Here is a 21,482-nt window from a genome sequence, read left to right as displayed (position 1 = left end):
TTATCGATATTTCTTTTCTTTTTCTCTCTGAATCTGTAGTGTCTTCACCGGTCAATACCTTTTAAGTATTTTACTCATTTGTAGGGAATAAAGAACAATTACAAAACAAGGAGGCACGCTTGATACACATAAACAAAGCTGTGCGCGTGTAGCAACTGAATAAACAACACCGTAAAGGCAGAGATACACTATTAACACCTCACATTTTACTAAAGCACATTTCTAGGGATTACTACCATAAAACAATAAAAACAATTTCCAGTTGCGTTTCTGCAAGTGGAATCTGTTATAAATTGGTTGTAAACTCGATCTAATTGCATTTGCGATTATACCGATAGCTGGAATTGTGTTGGTTTTTACGTTATTATGGTGAAATGTGTTTCCCCTTCACTGATATAAAAAAACATAAATACATTTTCAGAATCTTCTCTTCATTCCTATCGTGTTGCGTTCGGTTGGGGTGATTCTGCGTTCAACTGTCATTTCTTGTAAACACAAAGGCGAATCGTGCATAAGCGAATTCGGTTCATGTTATATGACATATCGTTCCCTTATTTATAAATCGTGTATGATTGAATTCGTGTAGTGCAAACACGTGTTATACGAGGACTGACTGTAGCGTGTATCTGTCAGTGGTGCCAGTGGTCCCCCACAAAACTGCCATGAATGACACCTGCTATGATGAATTATAGATATAAAAGTTTAATATTTTTAAAAACATTGAATAAATACTTAAGTAATTGTACAATTCATATCACGGTATCACTTTTCTAAAAATGCACCACAATACCAGATTTGGGTATTAGGAGGGTAGAACATACCTCCTGACCTTATCCTGGCTACTCCACTTAACAGTAGTAATCCATTACAGTGTGGGTAGTAAAGAATGTTTTCTGCTTCAAATGGATCGAAAGTACTTGTCAATATTTCATCTGGAAATAATGTCAAGTGGCATGAAGACAGTAACAATAAGTGTTTTATTCTGAAAAGTCCCTTGTGGTAAAATCAAACAGGAATTTACCCTTTATGTTACCGAAAGTAAGGGCCGGCTCTAGGGGTGCGCAAGTGAGGCACTTGCCACAGCAGCCACGGCATAAATGAAATGCTTTACATTTAATATTCGATATCAAATATCTACTTTCTCTCGATCCCAAATAAAATATCTTTTGTTATTTATTATATAATATCAGTGTAAATACACCATAGTTAACCCATAAAATTAAACTACATATGTAGCGTAAAGGCATCGTTTAATTATATCTCATATCGGGGCTACCTTCACCATGAGATACCAGGTATTGCACTGCTTCGAATAAGTAACGCTTCTCTAGTAGAGAAGATTACTGTTACTCATTATCTCATTGTGAAGGTAGCCACAATTTGAGATATAATTAAAATGATGCCTTCACACTATGTACAAAGTTTAATTTTATGGGTTAACTATGGTGTATTTAGACTGATATTATATACCTAATTTAAATCCATATGGAATTATGCCTTGTGCAATTAGTCTTTATATAAATTTCTTATTTATTGTACTGTTAGGTTTTCACTATATACAATTATACAAATATACCAAAGCAATAAATACACTCAGTGCTTTTTTCTGGGACAACACGCAATGGTACAGCATACGGGCACCTTTATTAACAGTAACGTGTGACATTTGGATGCAGTGCATTTCGAAATTTGTAATATCCAGTAAATTTTTTTCACACGTTTACTGACTGTTCAAATAAGCTTATAGTTATTTAACTAAATTTGATTTTTCACTGTCTATCGTTAAGATATTTGCTATATACAACTTTATAACCATTTTTATAATTTTAAATTACTCAATTGGACCTCTGTTTAACGAACTCATTTATAGCTAATTTTTCTATTTAGCAAATTTTTTAAAATTTTCCTTGGTAATTACATTTAAAATAGGTCCAGCTGAGCGAAGGCACTTCTGACCTTCAGGCAATTAGTGCTGCTGTTATATTATGGCATGACCTTCAGGCAATTATATCAAGAATTAAGAGATCTTAAGGGATTACCATTCTACAACTTAGTGGTACTCTTAAAACTTATCTGACCACCTGTTCCACATACCGAAAAGTTCCGTTGGTGAACAGTGAGCAGATCAAGGTGTATTGTATTCCCTAATTCTCTAATTCTGTAATAACTCATATATTAATGATCTTGGTAAAACACTTGCCACCATTCCCAATATGCTCCATTCAATGCCTCCTGTGGTCTTCCGTGAAACAGATGTCAGAAGGATTTTGACGAAATTCGATGCTCCAAGTTCTGATGGTATTTCTCCACTTGTTCTCAAAACCTGTGCTGGTGAACTTACTCCTGTTTTTTTTCTGCCTTTTTTAACTTACTTATTCCAAAGGTGTTTTCCTTCCGTTTGGAAATTTCCTCATATCTAACCAGTTGCTAAATAGGAACTAGCTAGATGTGAGGAAATTTTGTAGGATATGTGACAATAACTCCCATCCAATTATCGTCCCATTGCAATTACTTCTACTCTTTCTAAAGTAATGGAGAAATCAATTAAATGCCAACAATTAAACTACCTAGAAACCTTCCATCTGATCAAAGATCGCCAGTATGGATTCCATCAGTGTCAATCCTCTGGTGATATTCTGGCTTATGTTACCCATTTATGGAAAGGTTCGGTGAAACACAAGCAGTTGCTCTTGAGACCTCAAAGGTTTTTGATCATGTTTCGCATAAAGGTCTTCTAAACAACTTTCCATCTTATGGTGGTTTGCTAACTGTTTTTTGTAGACAAAGAGCCATCTACCATCACTGAGGGTGATGGTAGATGGCTCTCTGTCTGACTTCTCCACTAATGCTGGTGTCCCCCAAGGTTCAGTTCTTTTCCCCACTCTTTTCCTCTTGTATATTAATGACTTCCTTCCATTGACCGGAAATCCTATCCATAGTTTTTCTGATGATAGCACATTGCATTCCACTTTCCAGTTTGAGAAACCTCGTCCTACTCGATCAGCTTCAACTTCTTGAATATCCGCTACCAATTCCTTAAATGCCAATCTCCAGGTAATTCTCCAGTGGGGCAAAGACAACTTAGTTAATATCAATCCTTCTAAAACTCAGTCCTGTCTTATATCTTGCAAAGAGGATTCTTCTGCTTCTATGCTTATCTTTAGTGACACTCCGATTTCTAGGCAAGATGATATATCTCTTTTTGGGATTACCCTGACTTCTAATTTCTCTTGGCACAAGCACATTACAAATATTGCTTCCTCTGCATCTAAAAAGCTTGGTTTTCACTTTCGCTCATAGCGTTACTTTTCTTCCAAACAGCTGTTCACTCTGTAAAAATCATAAATCCACCCTACTATGGAATACTGTTCCCACATGGGGGGGAGGCACCCCCAAAACCTTTCTCAGGTTTCTAGATTCCATTCTGAAGAGGGCAATTAGGTTAATTAATGACTCATCTCTAACAGTCTCTCCACTCTCTGTCTCAGAGACATTTCTGCTGCATGCCTTTTCTGCAGATACTTCCATGGGCACTGTTCTTCTGAATTGACTTCTATAATTCTCGCTCTCTCTTTCAAAACAGTCTGAACACGTGCCACCACCAGCCAACATCCATTTACCATCCAACTTCAAACTCACAGAACCAACTTTTCATCTTCCTTGTTTATTCATTCAACTGCCGTTTTCTGGAACAACCTTCCTTCATACGTATTTCCTGAAAATTACAGTCTACAGAAGTTCAAGTCTAATGTCAACAAATATCTTCTTTCATCTTCTCAACCTCTAACCCATGCATGGTACTAAGTACTATAGGTTCTAATACCTCTAGTGTTTGGGGTTTTCATAAAACAAAAAAAAATAATAATACTGTGCGTATCATGTTTTTTTTTTTTTTTTTTTTTTTGTCCTTGCTTTTTTCCCATTATATATGGGGTCAGCGTTTTTATTGTTTTGGCATGCAATTTTTACAGCCGGATGCCCTTCCTGATGCCAATCCTCACCCTTTATCCGGGCTGGGGAAATGCAGTGGTCATTCCCTGACCTTCCGCATCCTCCGTATTTGGTGGTCATGGGCTCGAACCCCGATCTACATCAAAAAGCGTGTGCTACGCACTGCTGCTCCTGCCCACCTGGCTACAGAGGCACCTACTGTGCACATCATGTATGTAAAAAAAAATCGTATCTTAATATGTTATGTATTAATAAATTGTTTTGAAATGTTAGAAAATTTATTTTTCCCACTTATTTCTCATTTATTTCACATCGTTTACTGTATTTCTTAATGTTGAATGATTTTTCATTGTGGAAAAGGTCATATTTCTTTATAATGAAATTTTGCGGGCAAACAATCGATTTCGTTATATAGAGGTACAACTGTAGGTTTATTTTATTAGGGTTTATCCCACTTTCGCAGGTGTTCTGTTTATCTAAGAAGTAACACTCATTTCAGTAAACTCGTGTACCTTTTTTTTTACCCTCCCTATGGAAATACCATTTCCTAAGGGCTCATATAGGTTCTCTACTAGTTTTTCTGCGACATTTCTATCAATATAAAAGTTCGTTCAACACTAATAGCCTTGTATTTGTGCATTTTAAACTTAGACACTTTATCCAGTGGCTGCTTCCCATTTATCGTAAAGGGATGCTTCGTGGGAAGTAGCCATCAGAAAAAAATATCGGAGCACGACGCTTAGACTCTTGGTTATGCAAAGGATCATGGGAGGCAACCAGTGCCCCAGGCAGCAAAAACACACTAGCGTCTGGGAGAGGCAAGTTGCGTGTTGTTTGTTGTCTGTTATTTGGTTTTTAGGAGCATTAGCAACTAAGGCCATATTGATCTGGGGATGTGCAGTGGTCATTCCCTGACCTTTCCGCATCCTCCGTATTTGGTGGGCACAGGCTCGAACCCCGGTCTAATAAAGAAGCGTGTGCTAAGCACTGCTGCTCCTGCCCACCTGGCTACGGAGGCAAGTTGCGTGATCGATCACATTGAATTGGCATCATCTGCACAAAGGATCCTGGGAGACAGGTGCTGCTGCCGCCATTTAAAATCGGTTAAAATCACCAGTACCCCTACTTTCTTTTAGAGAGCAGGTTGTTAAAAGTTTAGAAGCACACCCCTGATAATAAAATAGTTTGATGCAAAAATATGTTTGACATTATATACTTAGACTTAAGTAAAACTTTTGATATGGTTCCTCATGACAGGTTACTTTACTCAATGGTGCAATTTAGGATTACAGCAAAGATCCTTAGGTGGATTAAGGGCTTGCTATAGAAGAGAGAGACAAAGGGTAGTCTTAAATAAGTATTTTTGGAGTGAACTAGCAGAGCAATTGGAGTCCTTTAATGCCCTCTATTTTTAATCTCCCTTAATAACATTGATGAGGTAATAAGAAGAAGCTGCCAAAATTTAATTATGATCTGATGGTTGAAAGAATGGTTAATAATCAGAACCAAGCTTCAAATGTCTTCTTATGGGTTACAAATTGAAGCATGGGAGAAATAAGTGCAAATATTTGTTTAATGCCCTAATATCAACTGAAGTCTACACTGCTTTCAGGTGAAATTTCTGCTATTAAATCTCTTAATTCTTTAACACAAAGATCATAATAAGAAGAATAATATTACTTTCAAATAGATATATATTTAAGAAAATAAACTTACTTGAGATTTTCAGCACTGAACTCTTTTTCCAAAAATTTAAAAAACTGTTCTCTCCCTGCAGGATCTTTTAGGAGTTCTTTTAATGAAAATGCCCACCTTCTTACTCTCCTAGCAGGAATATCTTTTCTAAAATAATAACATAATTCAGCTTACTCAATCAAAATATTTTAATATAAATGTGCATTTAATGAAACCAGATGCTAATAGTTACACATCAAGAATTTAAAAAAAAAAATTTAACAAGGCTCTGAAATACATTTTCAAAATGTATTTCATTTTTACATGAAATACATTTTGCATTTAAAAGCAAAAAAAAAAAAAAAGGTATATTTTAAATATTGTAGCTGATGTATAAAACAGTCTTGTATTTTCTGAATTGTGTTCTTATACACTTCCCTTTGGCAGAATAAAATGAACAACCAAACCAACTTTCTATGAGTTAACTGATTAAAGGCCAAGGTTTGAATCCAGTCAATGATATAAAGAGCTTTTGTGGCTTTTTTTTTTTTAAAGTCCATGACCAAGATAGTCGGTCTCAAGCATGGATAGCAAGTTCCCCCCCCCCAATACTCTGGTTTCTTATCCATAAAAACAAGCAAATTTACCAGAGAACACATGATTTATGGATGTATTAAGCATGAGTTAGTTCTCGGGTGCCCTTTAACATGACTTTTTTTTTTTTTTTTTTTTTTTTTTCCATTTCTTTTGCAAGGGTAATATATAAGATAGTTCCTCTGTTTCCATCTGGACTAGGCAATTTCTTACCAGTAATGCGAAATATTACTGTTACCTATGCTGGTATGCACATATAAGTTACGAGTAACATATGTTATTTACGAAAAATTTTTATTTTGTTTCTCAGAGCAAAACTGGAGTTACAATTAATAAGCTTTCGGCTGGGAGGCAGCCTTCTTCAGATTGAATACATGAATGGCAGTTGGAATAGAGATGTGCACTGCCAGGATGGTGCGTGAGGCGCGTGGTTAATTGTTTGTTGATGTTTGTGGCTGTGACATATGGTGGTGACGTGGCCAGCGTTTGTCTATGGATAGAATTACTGCCTCTGTGATGGGGTTAACTTGGCAACCACTGTTCCTGTTCAAAGAGGCATCCGAGCATTTTATATTTAACGATTCCAACCAGGTGCGCTTTAGGTAATGGTGGGACCTGTCCACAACCACGACATCGCGGTGTTATCAATACTTTATGTTACCAGGCCGTCAGAGAATCAGATCGTTATTGTGCCCGACAGAAACATAAGTTCAATACTTTATTTAATGAATCCCAACAATTTCGTCGCCAGCATAATACCCCTCTCACAAATTGTACGGACTTTGTACTGAACCTAAGCAGCAAGCAGTTATCTGCAGAACAAATAAACTTATTAACCCTTGGCATGACATTTGCCGTTCTTCCAAAGCACCCACCGATCACCGACATCGGCTTGGGTGTGGAAGCGAGCTTATCACGCCTCCCGGAAGATACAGCCAACGCTATCCGGTTGAAGACTGCAGCAGTTCTACACCATGCTCGCCCCGTCTCTTCAAACCTCAACCGTATGCAGATTTCTACCTTCAAGGCACTGAAACAGGATTCGTCCATCGTCATCCTACCGGCGGACAAAGGCCGTCGCACGGTTGTAATGAACCACGCTGATTACGTGGCAAAAGCCTTACTGCTTTTACGAGACACTTCCGTCTACAAACCCTTAGCCGTTAACCCCAACAGAGCTTTGGAACGATGGGAGTCAGAGGTGAATATCCTCATCAACAGCTGGCTGAAACAAGAAAAAATCACACAGTCAACCCATAATCACCTCCGTGCCTCCGGGTGTCAGATCCCACGGTTTTATGGCCTGCCGAAGGTGCACAAAGAAGACACACCACTAAGACCAATTGTATCCTGCTGTGGATCACCGACTTACGAGCTGTCCAAGTTTGTCTCGAGACTTCTTTCTCCTCTAGTTGGCAAGACCACCTACACCGTCTCCAACAGTGTTGAGTTCATAGAAAGGATCCACTCTATATCCATCTCACAGGATCAAGTCATGGCTTCGTTCGATGTAATATCACTATTTACCTCCATCCCAGTGGAACTTGCCATCTCTTGTGCAAAACAACTCTTGGACAACGATGAAACCCTTAGCGACAGAACTAGGCTGACGCCTGATGACATTTCCGCCGCCCTCAGACTGTGCTTAACAGGGGGGGGTGCAATCATGTTTAACGACTCAATCTACCAGCAGATACATGGCTCAGCCATGGGTTCCCCTGTTAGCTCTGTCACAGCAAACGTCGTGATGGAGGAGTTAGAGGGACGTGCGTTTACACACGCGCCAGATCACATCGCCTTTTGGTGTCGCTATGTAGACGATGTGTTCGTTGTCATCCCTAGAGACTCAGGTCAACGGCTCCTAACCCACCTCAACTCACTATCGCCCTTCATAAAGTTTACGATTGAGCTGGAGTCGAACAACTCTATACCATATCTAGATACACTTGTCCGGCGCGAAGACACATGCCTGAAGACGACAGTTTATCGCAAACCTATGTGTGCTGGCCAATTTACCAACTTCCGGTCAGCACACACGTGGGGCCACCTCCTCTCCACTGCCTGAACCTTGCTAACTCGCGCCTGGACACACTCCAGCTCCGCAGATGAGAGACGCAAAGAGATCACCAGAGTCAAAGTAGACCTTACGAAGTGTGGCTATCCCATCGACATCCTTGACAAGTGTGATCTACAAGCACGCGACAACCAACAGCAACGCCAACAGTGACGAGTCATCCACGAGGGCATTTATCCCATACTACCCCAACCTGTCACAACAGATCAGTAGAATCTTAACATCATATGGGATAAAATGCATCCAACTCCCAGGCAAGAAACTGTGTTCTCTTATCTCCAACGTAAAAACACCCATCCCCACTCTTCTACACAGCGGTTTGGTCTATCGCATCTCTTGCCGTGACTGCACCAGCTGCTACTTTGGAGAGACTGGACGTCGACTCGAGAAACGTCTCTCAGAACATAAAAGGGCGATCCGTTTGGCAGATGTAGAACATTCAGCTATCGCCGAGCATGTCTGGACAACTCGCCACGACATCAACCCACACCGCGATGTCGTGGTTGCGACAGGTCCCACCATTACCTAAAGCACACCTGGTTGGAATCGTTAAATATAAAATGCTCGGATGCCTCTTTGAACAGGAACAGTGGTTGCCAAGTTACCCCCATCACAGAGGCAGTACAAAGGGTACTAGGAAAGTTTTGCAATACAGCTTCGTTTATTTAATTTTTTCAAAGTAATTTCCTCTACATTCAATACACCTCTCCATCCTCCGAAACCAATCTTTAAACCAGTTCTGCCAAGTTTCACTAGGGAGTAAAGCACACTCGTTGTCCCAACCCCGTAGAAGGTCCTCATCACTGGAAAACCGCCTCCCTTTTAGCTTCATTTTCACATGCGGGAACAGTGCAAAGTCGCAGGGAGCAAGGTCTCGACTGTAGGGAGGGTGCTCCAGAAGTTTCAGTCCTGTCGTGGTCAAATATTCGGTGCAGGCTTTGGCGCGGTGAGCTGGAGCATTTTCGTGATGGAGGTACCAGGTGTCCATTCTTGACTTTGGCCGCAGGTTCTTCATAGATCCAATGACTTTACGCAGGCATTGTTCAGTATACCACTTAGCTGTGACTGTCTTCTGCATGTCCAAAATGACACGTTCCACAATTCCACTCGATTTGAAAAATACAGCTATCATTTTCTTCTTTACAGATCGGGATTTTCTGACAATTACGGGTGTGTCGTCATCATCAAAGACCCAAACTTTGTTTTGAGCCTTGGTCGGCAGATCGTAATAGTACAGCCAAGTCTCGTCACCTGTCACGATGTTGTTCACATACCGAGATTGTCCCTTATCAAACTTTTTTAACATCTCCCGGCACCAAGTCACACGTCGTGTCATCTGCTCTTCAGTCGTTGTTGTTGTTTGGTTTTTAGGAGCATTAGCAACTAAGGCCATATTGCTCCGGGATATGTGGTGGTCAGTCCCTGACCTTTCCGCATCCTCCGTATTTGGAGGTGACGGGCTCGAACCCCGGTCTAATCAAGAAGCGTGTGCTGCGCACTGCTGCGCACTGCTGCTCCTTCCCACCTGGCTACGGAGGCGCCTGCTCTTCAGTCAGTTGATGCGGCACCCAGAGAGAACAAAGTTTCTTCACGTGCAAATGATCTTGCAGAATCGAACGAATTGCTGGTGCATTTAGGCCCAAAGTATCCTCTATCTGTTGGTAGGTCACTCGCCTGTTTTCGTCAAGCATTTTCCTCACAGCAGTAACGTTTTCCTCCGTAACTGACGTTCGTGGCCTTCCCGGCCTCTCAGAATCCTCCAGAGTGAAATTTCCCCTTTGGAATTCTCTATACCACCTGAATATCGTTGTACGATGTGGACAATCATCATCTAGTGCAAGAGTCATTTCTTCTAAGCACTGGTCTATGGTTAAACCACGCACGAAATTATACCGCAAAACTGTCCTTATCTCATTTCGTGACCACGATGCCATCGCAAGCACTTTACACTCTCACTACTAATGAATAACTGAGCCCATCGACTTGGCACGGCGGCTACTATGCACGTATGAACATGTCTCAACATGCAGCAACAAGCAGCTTCCTGTGATTCATTGTTGCGTCATATTGCAAAACTTTCCTAGTACCCTTTGTAATTCTATCCATAGACAAATGCTGGCCACATCACCACCATATGTCACAGCCACAAACATCAACAAACAATTAACCACGTGCCTCACGCACCATCCTGGCAGTGCACATCTCTATTCCAACTGCCATTCATGTATTCAATCTGAAGAAGGCTGCCTCCCAGCCAAAAGCTTATTAATTGTAACTCCAGTTTTGCTCTGAGAAACAAAATAAAAATTTTTCGTAATGAATCCAGAGCACGTAGGCCTTTTTTACTATATGTTATTTAGTTTTTAGAAGCATTAGCAACTAAGGCCATATTGCTCCGGGGATATGCGGTGGTCATTCCCTGACCTTTCCGCATCCTCCGTATTTGGTGGTCATGGGCTCGAACCCCGGTCTAATCAAGAAGCGTGTGCTACGCACTGCCACTCCTGCCCACCTGGCTACGGAGGCACTAAGTAACATATGTGTAGTGTGTGCTATTATTAGTAGTGGAAAATGATGCCACCACCCTTACACAATGGGACAATCACCAACTTATTCCGGCTGGCAAACTTCCTGTATTTCGCTGACAAAACCCCATGAGCTGTTCTAGCAGCCTGTGTTCACTGCTCAAAGAATTTCATGTCTGACTGCACAATTACCACCAAGACATTTTTCATTCTCCACTTCACTCATTAGCACCAAGATATTTTTCATTCTCCACTTCACTCAGTCTGTTATCACACAGTTGATTGTTATTTTGGGATTACTACTACCCACATGCAATATCTTGCATATGTTAATGTTAAACTTCAGTTGCTTCTCAGCATCTGACTAAGTTTATCTTGATCTTGTTGCAGTGCCATACCCTGGTTACTGTCATTAACAACTCTGCCAACCTATGTATCATCTGCAAACTTACACATCAGACCTGACATACCTTCATCAGTATCATTAATAAATACTGAAAACAACAACAGGTCCAGCATTGAATCCTTGGACGACTCCACTAATAACATTAGTCCAAGAACAGCAGTGCCCACTGATAACTACCTTCACTTCTCCCACTCAACCATCCTTTTATCCATTGAAGTAACTTGCTCCTAATGCCACACCGCTCCAATCTCTATGGCAGCCTTTTAGCATTAGCATAAGGCACATGATGCAAGAGCAAGCAGGCGCCTTCGTAGCCAGGTGAGCAGGAGCAGCAGCGCATAGCACACGCTTCTTGATTAGACTGGGGTTCGAGCCTGTGACCACCAAATACGGAGGATGCAGAAAGGTCAGAGAATGACCACTGCATATACACGGAGCAATAGAGCCTTAGTTGCTAATGCTCCTAAAAACCAAATAACAACAACAACAACAACAACAGCAGCAAGAGAAAGCTTATATAGTATCAGCCCAAAAAAAAAAAAAAATTCTAATTTCACCAATCCACTCGCTCCAAATATTTGTCTAGTTCTGCCTTGAATCAATTGAAGCAATCAACTTCTACAGCGACATGTGGAAGTTTGTTCTAGCAATCAATCACAATGCTGGCTAAAGGAAAAGTTCAGCACATCTATCCTACAACTGTCTTTCCTCAATTTGAATTTATGCCCTCTTAAGTGATTATTCTGATTACCACTGTAGCAGTGTCCATTGATTACCATTCTCTGTCTTCTCCCACTCAACCATCCCTTTATCCATAGCAGCAATTTGTCTCCAATGCCACACACTGCTACAATTTGTGCAACAGTCTTCCATGTGCAACAGTATCAAAAGCCTTTCTAAGATCCAAATATATGATATCCAAGTTATTTCCTGCATCCAGTTCCTTTGTGACCAAATCATAGTATCCAATCAAATTGGTCAGACAAGACTTCCCCTTAACAAAACCATGCTGTATCCACACTATAACTGAAGTCTTGTCTAGATGATCCAGCAGTGCTTCTTTAACCAGTGACTCTATTTTCCCTGGAACAGAAGTTAGACTAACAGGTCTGTAATTACCTGTGTCACCCTTTGATACCGCTTTGTGAATTGTGGACAAATTTGCACATCTCCGGTCCTGGAGACCTCCCCTGAGTCCAAGGAAGCTTTCATGATTATGGCTAAGGGTTTGCTTACTTCCTTTACTGCCTTCTTTAATATGATGGGATACATCCCATCCACCCCAGGTGACTTCCTTAATTTTAACTTCAACAATTTCTCCTCCACTTTGCTCTTAGTTATTACAAAATTACTTAGCTCCCTGTTAGAGTTTGATAAACATCTGGCATTCCCCTCCTTGAATAACTCCTCTGTGTGAATGTAGATGCAAAATACTCATTCAGTTTATCAGCTACCTTAGCATGATCATCAATAGTCAAACCATCTATGTTAAGTGGACCAATTTGATTCATCCCTTTCCTTCTAGAGTTTACATGAAAAAAGAAATCTTTGCTGTTTTAATTTGCATCATTTGCCAAAGATTTCTCGTAATCTTCCTAACCTTCTTTGTGTCTTGATTACAGACTAGATTATATCTGCCAAAAGCTTCCATGTCACCTGATAATTTATATGCATTTTTCTTCCCTGCCACGAGCCTCATTAATTCATCTAACATCCATTTAGGCCTAAATCTTTAACAGTATTTCTCTGTTGGTATAAAAAGCCTAGTACCCTCCAAGATTAAGTCCCTGAAGGCTTCCCATTTAGAATTCACTATTTGTAACATCATCAGTTGATCCCACTGTATAGAATTTAAAAAATTGTCTCAGACCACCGTATATTCACCTTTACGAAAGCAAAAACCCTTCCCTTTACTTCTTTACCTCTTTGAGTAAATCCCGGATCAGCACACTGTGATCACTGCCACCTAGTGGTTCATTTATCTGCAGATTCTTAATGCATGAAGAATCACTACTCATAATCAGATCAAGAGTATTACTCCCTCTAGTTGCCTCTCAAACATGTTGCTGTAGAAAACAATCATCCAATAAATCAATAAAAGTCTTGCTAGTGTGTGTGTATGAGTGACCAACCCATAAATTCCAATCAATATCTGGAAATTTAAAATCCCCCCATTATAAGACATTCTTATTTACTGGCCCATTCTATTTCTCTGCACTATTGCTCATTATACTCATCACATTCATTTGGCCTATAACACACATGTACTCTCATTTTCCCTTTCCCAGTGTTTATGTCACACCACACTAACTCAACATTGCATTCTCCACCATTGTCAACTGGATGCACTTCCTTAGATTTTTTGTTTCTTAACTAACAACATAGCCCCTCCTCTCTTCCTGTCCTGTCCTGTCTATCCTTTCTGTACACATTGTACTCCTCAAATTCCAATTCTGCACTGCTTATATCTGTGTGGCACCACGTTTCTGATATCCCAACAATATCCACTTTCGATATCTTGACCAGCACTTAAAATTCATCAAATTTATATACTATACTCCTAGCATTGGTGTGCACTCCTAGCATAAGTATACATACACCTATACTTACTCTTAGTTATTCTAACACAACCAGTATATTTTCTTGTTCCATGATGACTCCCAGCAGTCTCTGAAATTCCCAGTACCTTGCTTTCCAGGCTGCTGATCATTCCAATAAAGTAGTAATAGAATCACTTTCACCTCTGCATGTTGCTACTGTTAATCTATTAGTCTCTGAATTCTCCCCAAGCTAGCTGTCTTCCGACCACCTAACTCTGCCTCGATAGTATGAGAAAATATTCTTGCACCCTTTCTATTTAAGTGTATCCCATCCCTACAGAAACAATCTCCCCTATTAACAAGCACAGACCATCCTGAGAAAAATTCTACACCATGAGCCTTGCATAATCTCTCCAGGGCCGAATTGATAGCCAAGGCTTTCATCATATACTCCCTCCTATCATGTCTGAACAGAATTGCAGACACTTTCAAATTTAACCCTAACTCGAGACATTTTTTCAACATTGACCTGTACTAATTAAAGTCCGCATATCTTCTACTCTTAATGTTATTAGTGCCAACATGTACAACAATATCACCCTTTGTGCTCTTAAAAGATGATATCTGCTCTACAATGTCATCAAACTTTGTCCCTGGCAGACATATCTTGGTCCTATTCCACCTATCCTTTCTGCACAATATATTTTCCGTCTCCCTGACAATAGAATCACCAACTATAACTAGCTCCTGTGGGACCAGTGCATTCTGCTCTGAAGGTTGCCGCTCTATTGCCTGATGATCAAGTCTATCTCTGGCATTGATGTGGGCAGCTGAGAGCTTGATGTGTCCCCAATTTAAGTTCTTCAAGGGCATCTACCCTGTCCTTCAAGCTATCATAAAGACCTGTAACAAAGCTGAGTTCCTAACTTCTTCACACTGCTTACATCCAGCACACACAAAGCAAAGACATCTATCTCCCTTGGCAACAACATATCCAGTCCCAGAAAACCCTGCAAACATTTCACAAGTTGCACATTTCTTTAGGCTGTTATGCATTGGAGAATCGCCCCCCCCCCTTCAGTTCTTCCCCGAGCCACAGCACTCCCGCTACTTTTTGCATGTTGCTTTGCTGCTCTAGTCCGGGGCATAATTTCCATTTAAATGATTTAATTAATTAACAACGAAAATTAATAAGGTTAATAAATTTAGTTGAATTATTAACTATACTTGACTATACAATATATACTAAGCTAATGTAGTAATACGTATTCCATTATATAGTTTTATGTTATACCTTAGCTATCAAATTCGAGATATACATTATCAAGTTATGTTATACCATAACAATAACAATGCTAAATTAGTTATATTCTTAGGTAAATACAAAAGATATATGCCCAAAAAGTGATTAAAACCTTCAAAATACTTATTTATTATTAAAACCCTACTATTGTTCTATGCTATGATATTCCGGCCAAAACACCAATATGATAGTGATAAGAGTAGAGAGTTGTAACTTACAAAGTCACTAGCTAAATTTAAAAAAATGCTAATGAATGCTACTATACTAAGTCTTTTTGTAAAACACAAATTAATATGTTACTTAATCAAAATATACAACAGATATATGCCCAAAAGGTGATTAAACCCTCAAAATACTTGTTTATTACAATTTAAACCCAACTATTCTTCTGAGCTACTGGTTACGCTAAAATATTCCTGCCAAAAAAACCACAACAATAGTGGTAGGAGTAGTGAGTTGTAACTTACAAAATCACTGGCTAAATTCAAAAAAATAAGCTAACAAATCCCATTAAGCCTATTTACTCTATTTGTAAAACACAAATTAATATGCTAAATAATCAAAAATACGATAAAATTATAATGAACACTTATGGCTTGCAGCAGCTACAGAAGTCTACATCTTCACCAAGCAAGAGTTGGTGTCTCAAAGAAAAAAAAAATAATAAAATAATGCCTAAGAGTTCAAAGTGGAAATGGATGGTTACCTCGTTAAAATGGGAATGGTATCAATATTCAGGAAAAAAAAAAAAATTTTTTTTTTTTTTAGCTGATGCAGTAAAAATCTGCTTCTGTGCATCATTTGGCCATGGTAACACTATGATTTCTAGGCACAAACAATGATCTTATGGTTTTCTTTTTCATTTTGTATGCTGCATTATTACTTGTTCATTGGAATGATGGTTATAATCAATAATATGCAAATTAGTTAATTATGAAATAAGTAACAAGAACGCCTCCATAGCCAGGTGGGCAGGAGCAGCAGTGCATAGCACACGCTTCTTGATTAGACCAGGGTTTGAGCCAGTGACCACTAAATACAAAGGATGCAGAAAGGTCAGGGAATGACTACTGCATATCCCTGGAGCAATATGGCCTTAGTTGCTAATGCTCTTAAAAACCAAATAACAAACAAACAATCAGTAACAAGAAAATTTATGAAATGATAGTAGAAGGACTGAATGTGGGACAGGAGAGCCTACTGTAAAGTGGTAACAGCACTTTAATATTAGTATTAGCAATGGGCATGTGGTGCAAAGAAGTCTATGGCTTATGCTGCACCAGCCAAAAAAAAAAAATAATAATAATAATAAAATAAATAAAATAATAATAATAAGAAGTAAGTTTTAAAAATATATATATATTAATAAGAGAAAATACAATAGACGACCTACGCATTTCTCTCCTCCCATAGGTAATTATCGACTTTGAATTTCCCCAAACTGTCAGCCTCTACCACCTATGTAGATAACTTATTCCAATAATTTATAACTTGCTGGCTAAAATAAAACTAAACATCTCCCCCCCCCCATAACTTAAATTTATGGCCCTTAGTTCTAGAATCATATATAACTGTGAAAATTTCATCCTCATTCATTTTACTTATGCCTCTCAGAGACTTAAACACCTCAATCAAGTCTCCTCTAAGGTGCCTAGGTTTCCAAGCTGTGCAATCCACATATTCAAAGTCTTTCCTCATATGGACACCCTTTTGCCGATCTTACCAGGTGAGTTACCCATCTTTGGACCCTTTCAAGAAATACAATATCTTTCTTTAGGTGCGGTCTCCATACTTGAACACAGTATTCCAAGTTATTAGTTTAGATAACATTGGATTGAATCCCTCTACTGTCATTTTTTCTACTTCATTTTTTTTTGTTGATTTCATAATCAACTAATTTGCATATTATCAACTAAAATGCAATAATTAACTGATTATGCTCATCACTAGTTCACTGTGGAACTGACTGACTGACTGACTGGCAAAGCCAATTTGCAAGGGAGGCTGCTGTTACAATGTATTTAAAGAAGGAATTTTGTGTAAAATTAAATATATAATTAAAGTGTTAAAGAAGAGGATTTTATGCTGCTTTATTGTATTATGCGTCACTTTAGACCAGTGTTTCCCAACGTGGGTCCCACGCCCCACATGGGGGCAATTTGATTGTTCAGGGGGGCAATTCAAAAATTGCTCGTCTAGAGTTTAAAACAACCGCCTACTATGATTTAACTTGTACAAAAGAAGAATTGTTGGTATCTCAATTTTAAATAAGCATTCGTTAAATGTACTTTCTATAGAGCTGCACTTGAAAGTTTGGAGTAATATCAACTACAGTTTGCTCGGAGAGTATTGCTTACTATGCCTAGTGAAGGAATAGTACATACTGTATTGGACGATTGCTTATGGCATATGTAATGTGCAAGCAAAGTGGTTGTCTACTGTAGCCTACCGCAAACTCAGCATGTTATATGAAATAGGTAATTCCTTTCATACAAACGCTCGTTTGGGCATCGTGACTGTACATTTGGATAGGTTTGGCGATCTCAGATTAAAATAAAAATTACTTTGTCCACGCACAGAATTATTATTAATGAAGAACCGTGACATACAATGGTATGTATTTGTCATATATGTATTTCTGTGGTCTCAGTAAATAAGCAAATAAGTCCAAAAACTCGAATTTGCAGGAGAGAAAAAATAAACTTCACACTCTCATATAAACACGCATATATTCGAATATACAAATATTTATTACTCACGCTAAAACTACAATAACGAAGATAGCTGCGTGTCACATAATAGTAAATAATAAATACTTTATTATAGTGCACTTATCTCATTTTTGACAAATTAGACTTATCTGCTTGTTCACAGAGACCACAGATTTAATAGCCCGAATTCAGTAATTCGTGTGATTTATTCATTCAAAAAGCGTACTAATAATTAATTTTGATATATTAAAATAAAATTAAATTAACTTTAATGCATAGTTTATTTTTAGTTTTTGATTTATCTTATATTTATTTCTTTCAGTTGCGCAGTAAAATGAGTAGTGCAAGTAAAAAAAAAGTTCGTCAGTATTCAGAGGAATACTTAAAATTTGGTTTCATACCCGTTATCCACGATCAAAGGTCACCTTTTTGTCTTTTATGCCAACAATGCTTGACCAACGAATCAATGAAGCGAGGTCGTCTTGAGGCGCATTTGAAGGCGAAACATAATGCTCATGTAAATTCAGATTTAGATTACTTTCAAACTTTAAAGAAGAATTTTGAAAAAAGAGCAACATTAAAGTCTCTGTTTATTGCTCATACTGCAACTGTCAATCGTACTCTTGAGGCTAGTTATGAAATTTCTTTACTCATTGCTAAATCTGGGAAAAATCATACTATAGGAGAGAATTTAATCAAACCATCAATATCAGCATTTCTTAAAACAGTTCTGGAAAAAGATGACAAAGACGTGAAAGCTATGCCACTCAATAACAATACTGTTAGCAGAAGAATAGATGAAATGAGTGAAGATATTGAAATACAACTTGTTGGAAAGCTGAAAACAAGAAAATTCTCAGTGCAAATGGATGAATCAACTTTGAGAGACAGTGAAGCCGTACTGATAACTTATGTGAGATATATTGATAAAGGTAATTTTGCTGAAGAAATGTTATTCTGTAAATCATTAGAGAGCACCACTACCTCCAAAGATATATATAATAAGCTAAAAAATTACTTAGATGACAATAATATACCAATGAAAAATATAACATCTTGCGCTTCAGATGGTGCTCCTAATATGATGGGCAAGAAAAATGGCTGCTTAAAATTGATGAAAGATGAGAATCCAGAAATGCTTCTTGTGCATTGTGTTATTCATAGGGAAAACTTGGTAGCTAAAAATATTTCGCCTGTTCTTCATGAAGTACTAAAATCAGTTATAAAATGTGTCAATGCTATTAAAGCTAATGCCAAATGTGAGCGTCTCTTCAAGCTTTTTTGTGAAGAACAAAATGGAGACCATGTGAGACTTTTACTTCACACTGAAGTAAGGTGGCTCTCGAAAGGGAACTGCTTGAAAAGATTCATGGAACTATTTGATACTATTAGTGACTTTTTAAGTGACAAACCTGAAATGAAGCATCTGTTAATGGTCGATGGTAAAGCATTTGTGAGTTATTTAGCCGATATCTTTGAAAAACTAAATATATTAAATAAACAACTTCAAGGAACAAATAAAACTCTCGTCGATGCAAAAGCGAAGATATTTGGTTTCATTACATTTATTGAATTATGTCAAAAATATATTTGTAACAAAAATTTTGAACAGTTTCGTTGGCTGCAAAAATGTGAAGTGACTGATACCGCTGTACTTGTTATTGTCGATCATCTGAAAATTCTGTCCGCTGATTTAAAAGAAAGGTTTTCTGATTTAAAACAAATTGATTTTCCAACCTGGATGATGCAACCAATGTTAGTGGATTTGTCTGATGTATCAATGCAGTACCAAGAAGAACTCTCAGAAACGCAAAATGATGAGTCAGTTAAAACTTTATTCAATATAAAAGGAGCGATGGCATGGCTTTGTGATGAAACAGAAATTAAATACCCAAATTCAACCAACTTTGCAAGAGAGCTATTGTTACCGTTTCCATCTTCATATTTAGCTGAATGTGGATTTAGTGCCATAAATGATTTGTTCCTAAAGAAAAGAAATCGACTGGATATCACAAAACGGGGAGACTTGAGACTGAAGCTGACTAAATTGGAGCCCAATATAAAATCTCTCTGCGGCAAGCATCAAGCACAAGGGTCTCACTAAATTTAGTGCACTCATCTAGAAGTGACTTCACATGGAATGTTGAAATTATTAAACAATTAAATAATAATTACTAAAAATTAAAATATTATAAAAAAATCTTTCATATAAATTATTTTGTACTTGAATTTTAGTTGTCCATTATATGTTTTGAAAATTTACTTACTGTTTTTTTCTTAATAATTTCCTAATGATTTCTTCCTAAAACCTAAGTTTTGTGTCCTGAACAAGTTGTAATTAGGCTTCATTTAGGGAATAATTCAATTTTTGAATATAAAAAATATGTATATCGGTGTTTCCCAACGTTACATAGGGGGCATCAGAATTTTAGAAAGACTTAGGTGGGGCATGGTAAAAAAAAGGTTGGGAAACACTGCTTTAGACTGTTGTGAGATGGGTTAATGTTACCCTACTGATGACTAGTTGTTGTGATAGTAATCCTGCTCAGTACGAGAGGAACCGCAGGCTCGGACACTTGGTACATATGCTTGGTCAAATGATCAGTGGTGCAAAGCTACCATCCATGAGATTATGACTGAATGCCTCTAAGTCAGAATCCCGTTTAGCTAATGGAACGATACCATTTGTGCCTTGTGCGTTGAAAGGCAGCACTAGCCAGAGTTGCTTTCGTGCTCTCATGGTATGATCACTCTGGTGATGGGGTCGCTAGAACAAGAGTATCGTGGCAGCTGTTGAGACCATGCGGCTTCTACTTCTGATACCACACCATTCATCAGTAAGGCACAGGAAACTATCTGGTATCAAAAGTCATTACATCATTCAGGCTCAGATGTACATAAGGGCACACGGCGAACATACCTCAGGACTTCAGATTTTAAGGACCTCAATGTAGGAAAATTGAAAACAAGAATCTATGTATAAAATCTAATCAATTTTGAGATGGCTGGAAGCTGAACTAGTTTAGAATTCAAGAGAGCAGGCAGGCAGAGTGTGACCAGCGTATAGTGTGACATTATATTATATGTGTAATGTAAAAGCCTGAAATCCAGTAGATATCCTTGGATTTACCAATTTTCTCTGAAAAAAGCCCCAAATTTGGACATTTACCAAAGTGAATTGGTAAAAGTCCAAAATATCAAAAAAAAAAAAAAAAAATTCCACATCAGTGATTCATTTTCTTTTCCCAATTTTTAAACAAGCACATGGGAAGGAATAATCCACTATCCCTGTCATGCCCTTGTTTAAAAATTGAAAAAACAAATGAATCAGGAAATTATCATTGCTTCTCTTTTTGCACTGTTACAGTCTTTCAGGGGTAGGAAATATATCTTTCCTATATTTCTTATCCTTTCTATGCTGTTGTTTAAATATTGAAAGAGTGGTAACTGGACATGCATAAAGGCAATCAATAATAATTTCCTGCCTCAGTCACTTTTTTGATTTTTAAATAAGGTCATAGGGGAAATATACCTCATATCCCTTGAAAGCTACCTGGGTAACACTGCTATATGTATAGTACCAAAGTCGTAGAATTTACTGCATTAGAGTGGTAAAAGTCTAAAATGGAATCAAATGTGCTGATATTTTTGGCTTATACAATACTTCAGTCAGATAATGGAAAAGATTTGGACTTTTACCAAAG

General features: G+C 38.2%; 1 protein-coding gene across 5 annotated transcripts in view; it reads right to left on the bottom strand.

The window, feature by feature from the left end:
• LOC150084661 (regulator of G protein signaling 7-like) overlaps window positions 1-21,482 on the bottom strand; it is a 759,190-nt gene that overhangs the window by 271,554 nt on the left and 466,154 nt on the right. For all 5 annotated transcript variants that reach the window (XR_016547071.1, XM_090375401.1, XM_090375402.1 and 2 more), the window contains one exon: window positions 5,668-5,793. Coding sequence is in view for 4 of the 5 variants with exons in the window: in XM_090375401.1 (XP_090231527.1) it covers window positions 5,668-5,793 (126 nt within the window). In the remaining variant the exon portion in view is untranslated. The remainder of the gene's footprint in view (window positions 1-5,667; window positions 5,794-21,482) is intronic.

This window comes from Mastigoproctus giganteus, chromosome 6 (assembly GCF_048544385.1).
Source record: "Mastigoproctus giganteus isolate SK-2022 chromosome 6, ASM4854438v1, whole genome shotgun sequence".
In the NCBI taxonomy this organism is placed as follows: Eukaryota; Metazoa; Arthropoda; class Arachnida; order Uropygi; family Thelyphonidae; genus Mastigoproctus; species Mastigoproctus giganteus.
This window is presented reverse-complemented; position numbering and strand designations above follow the sequence as displayed.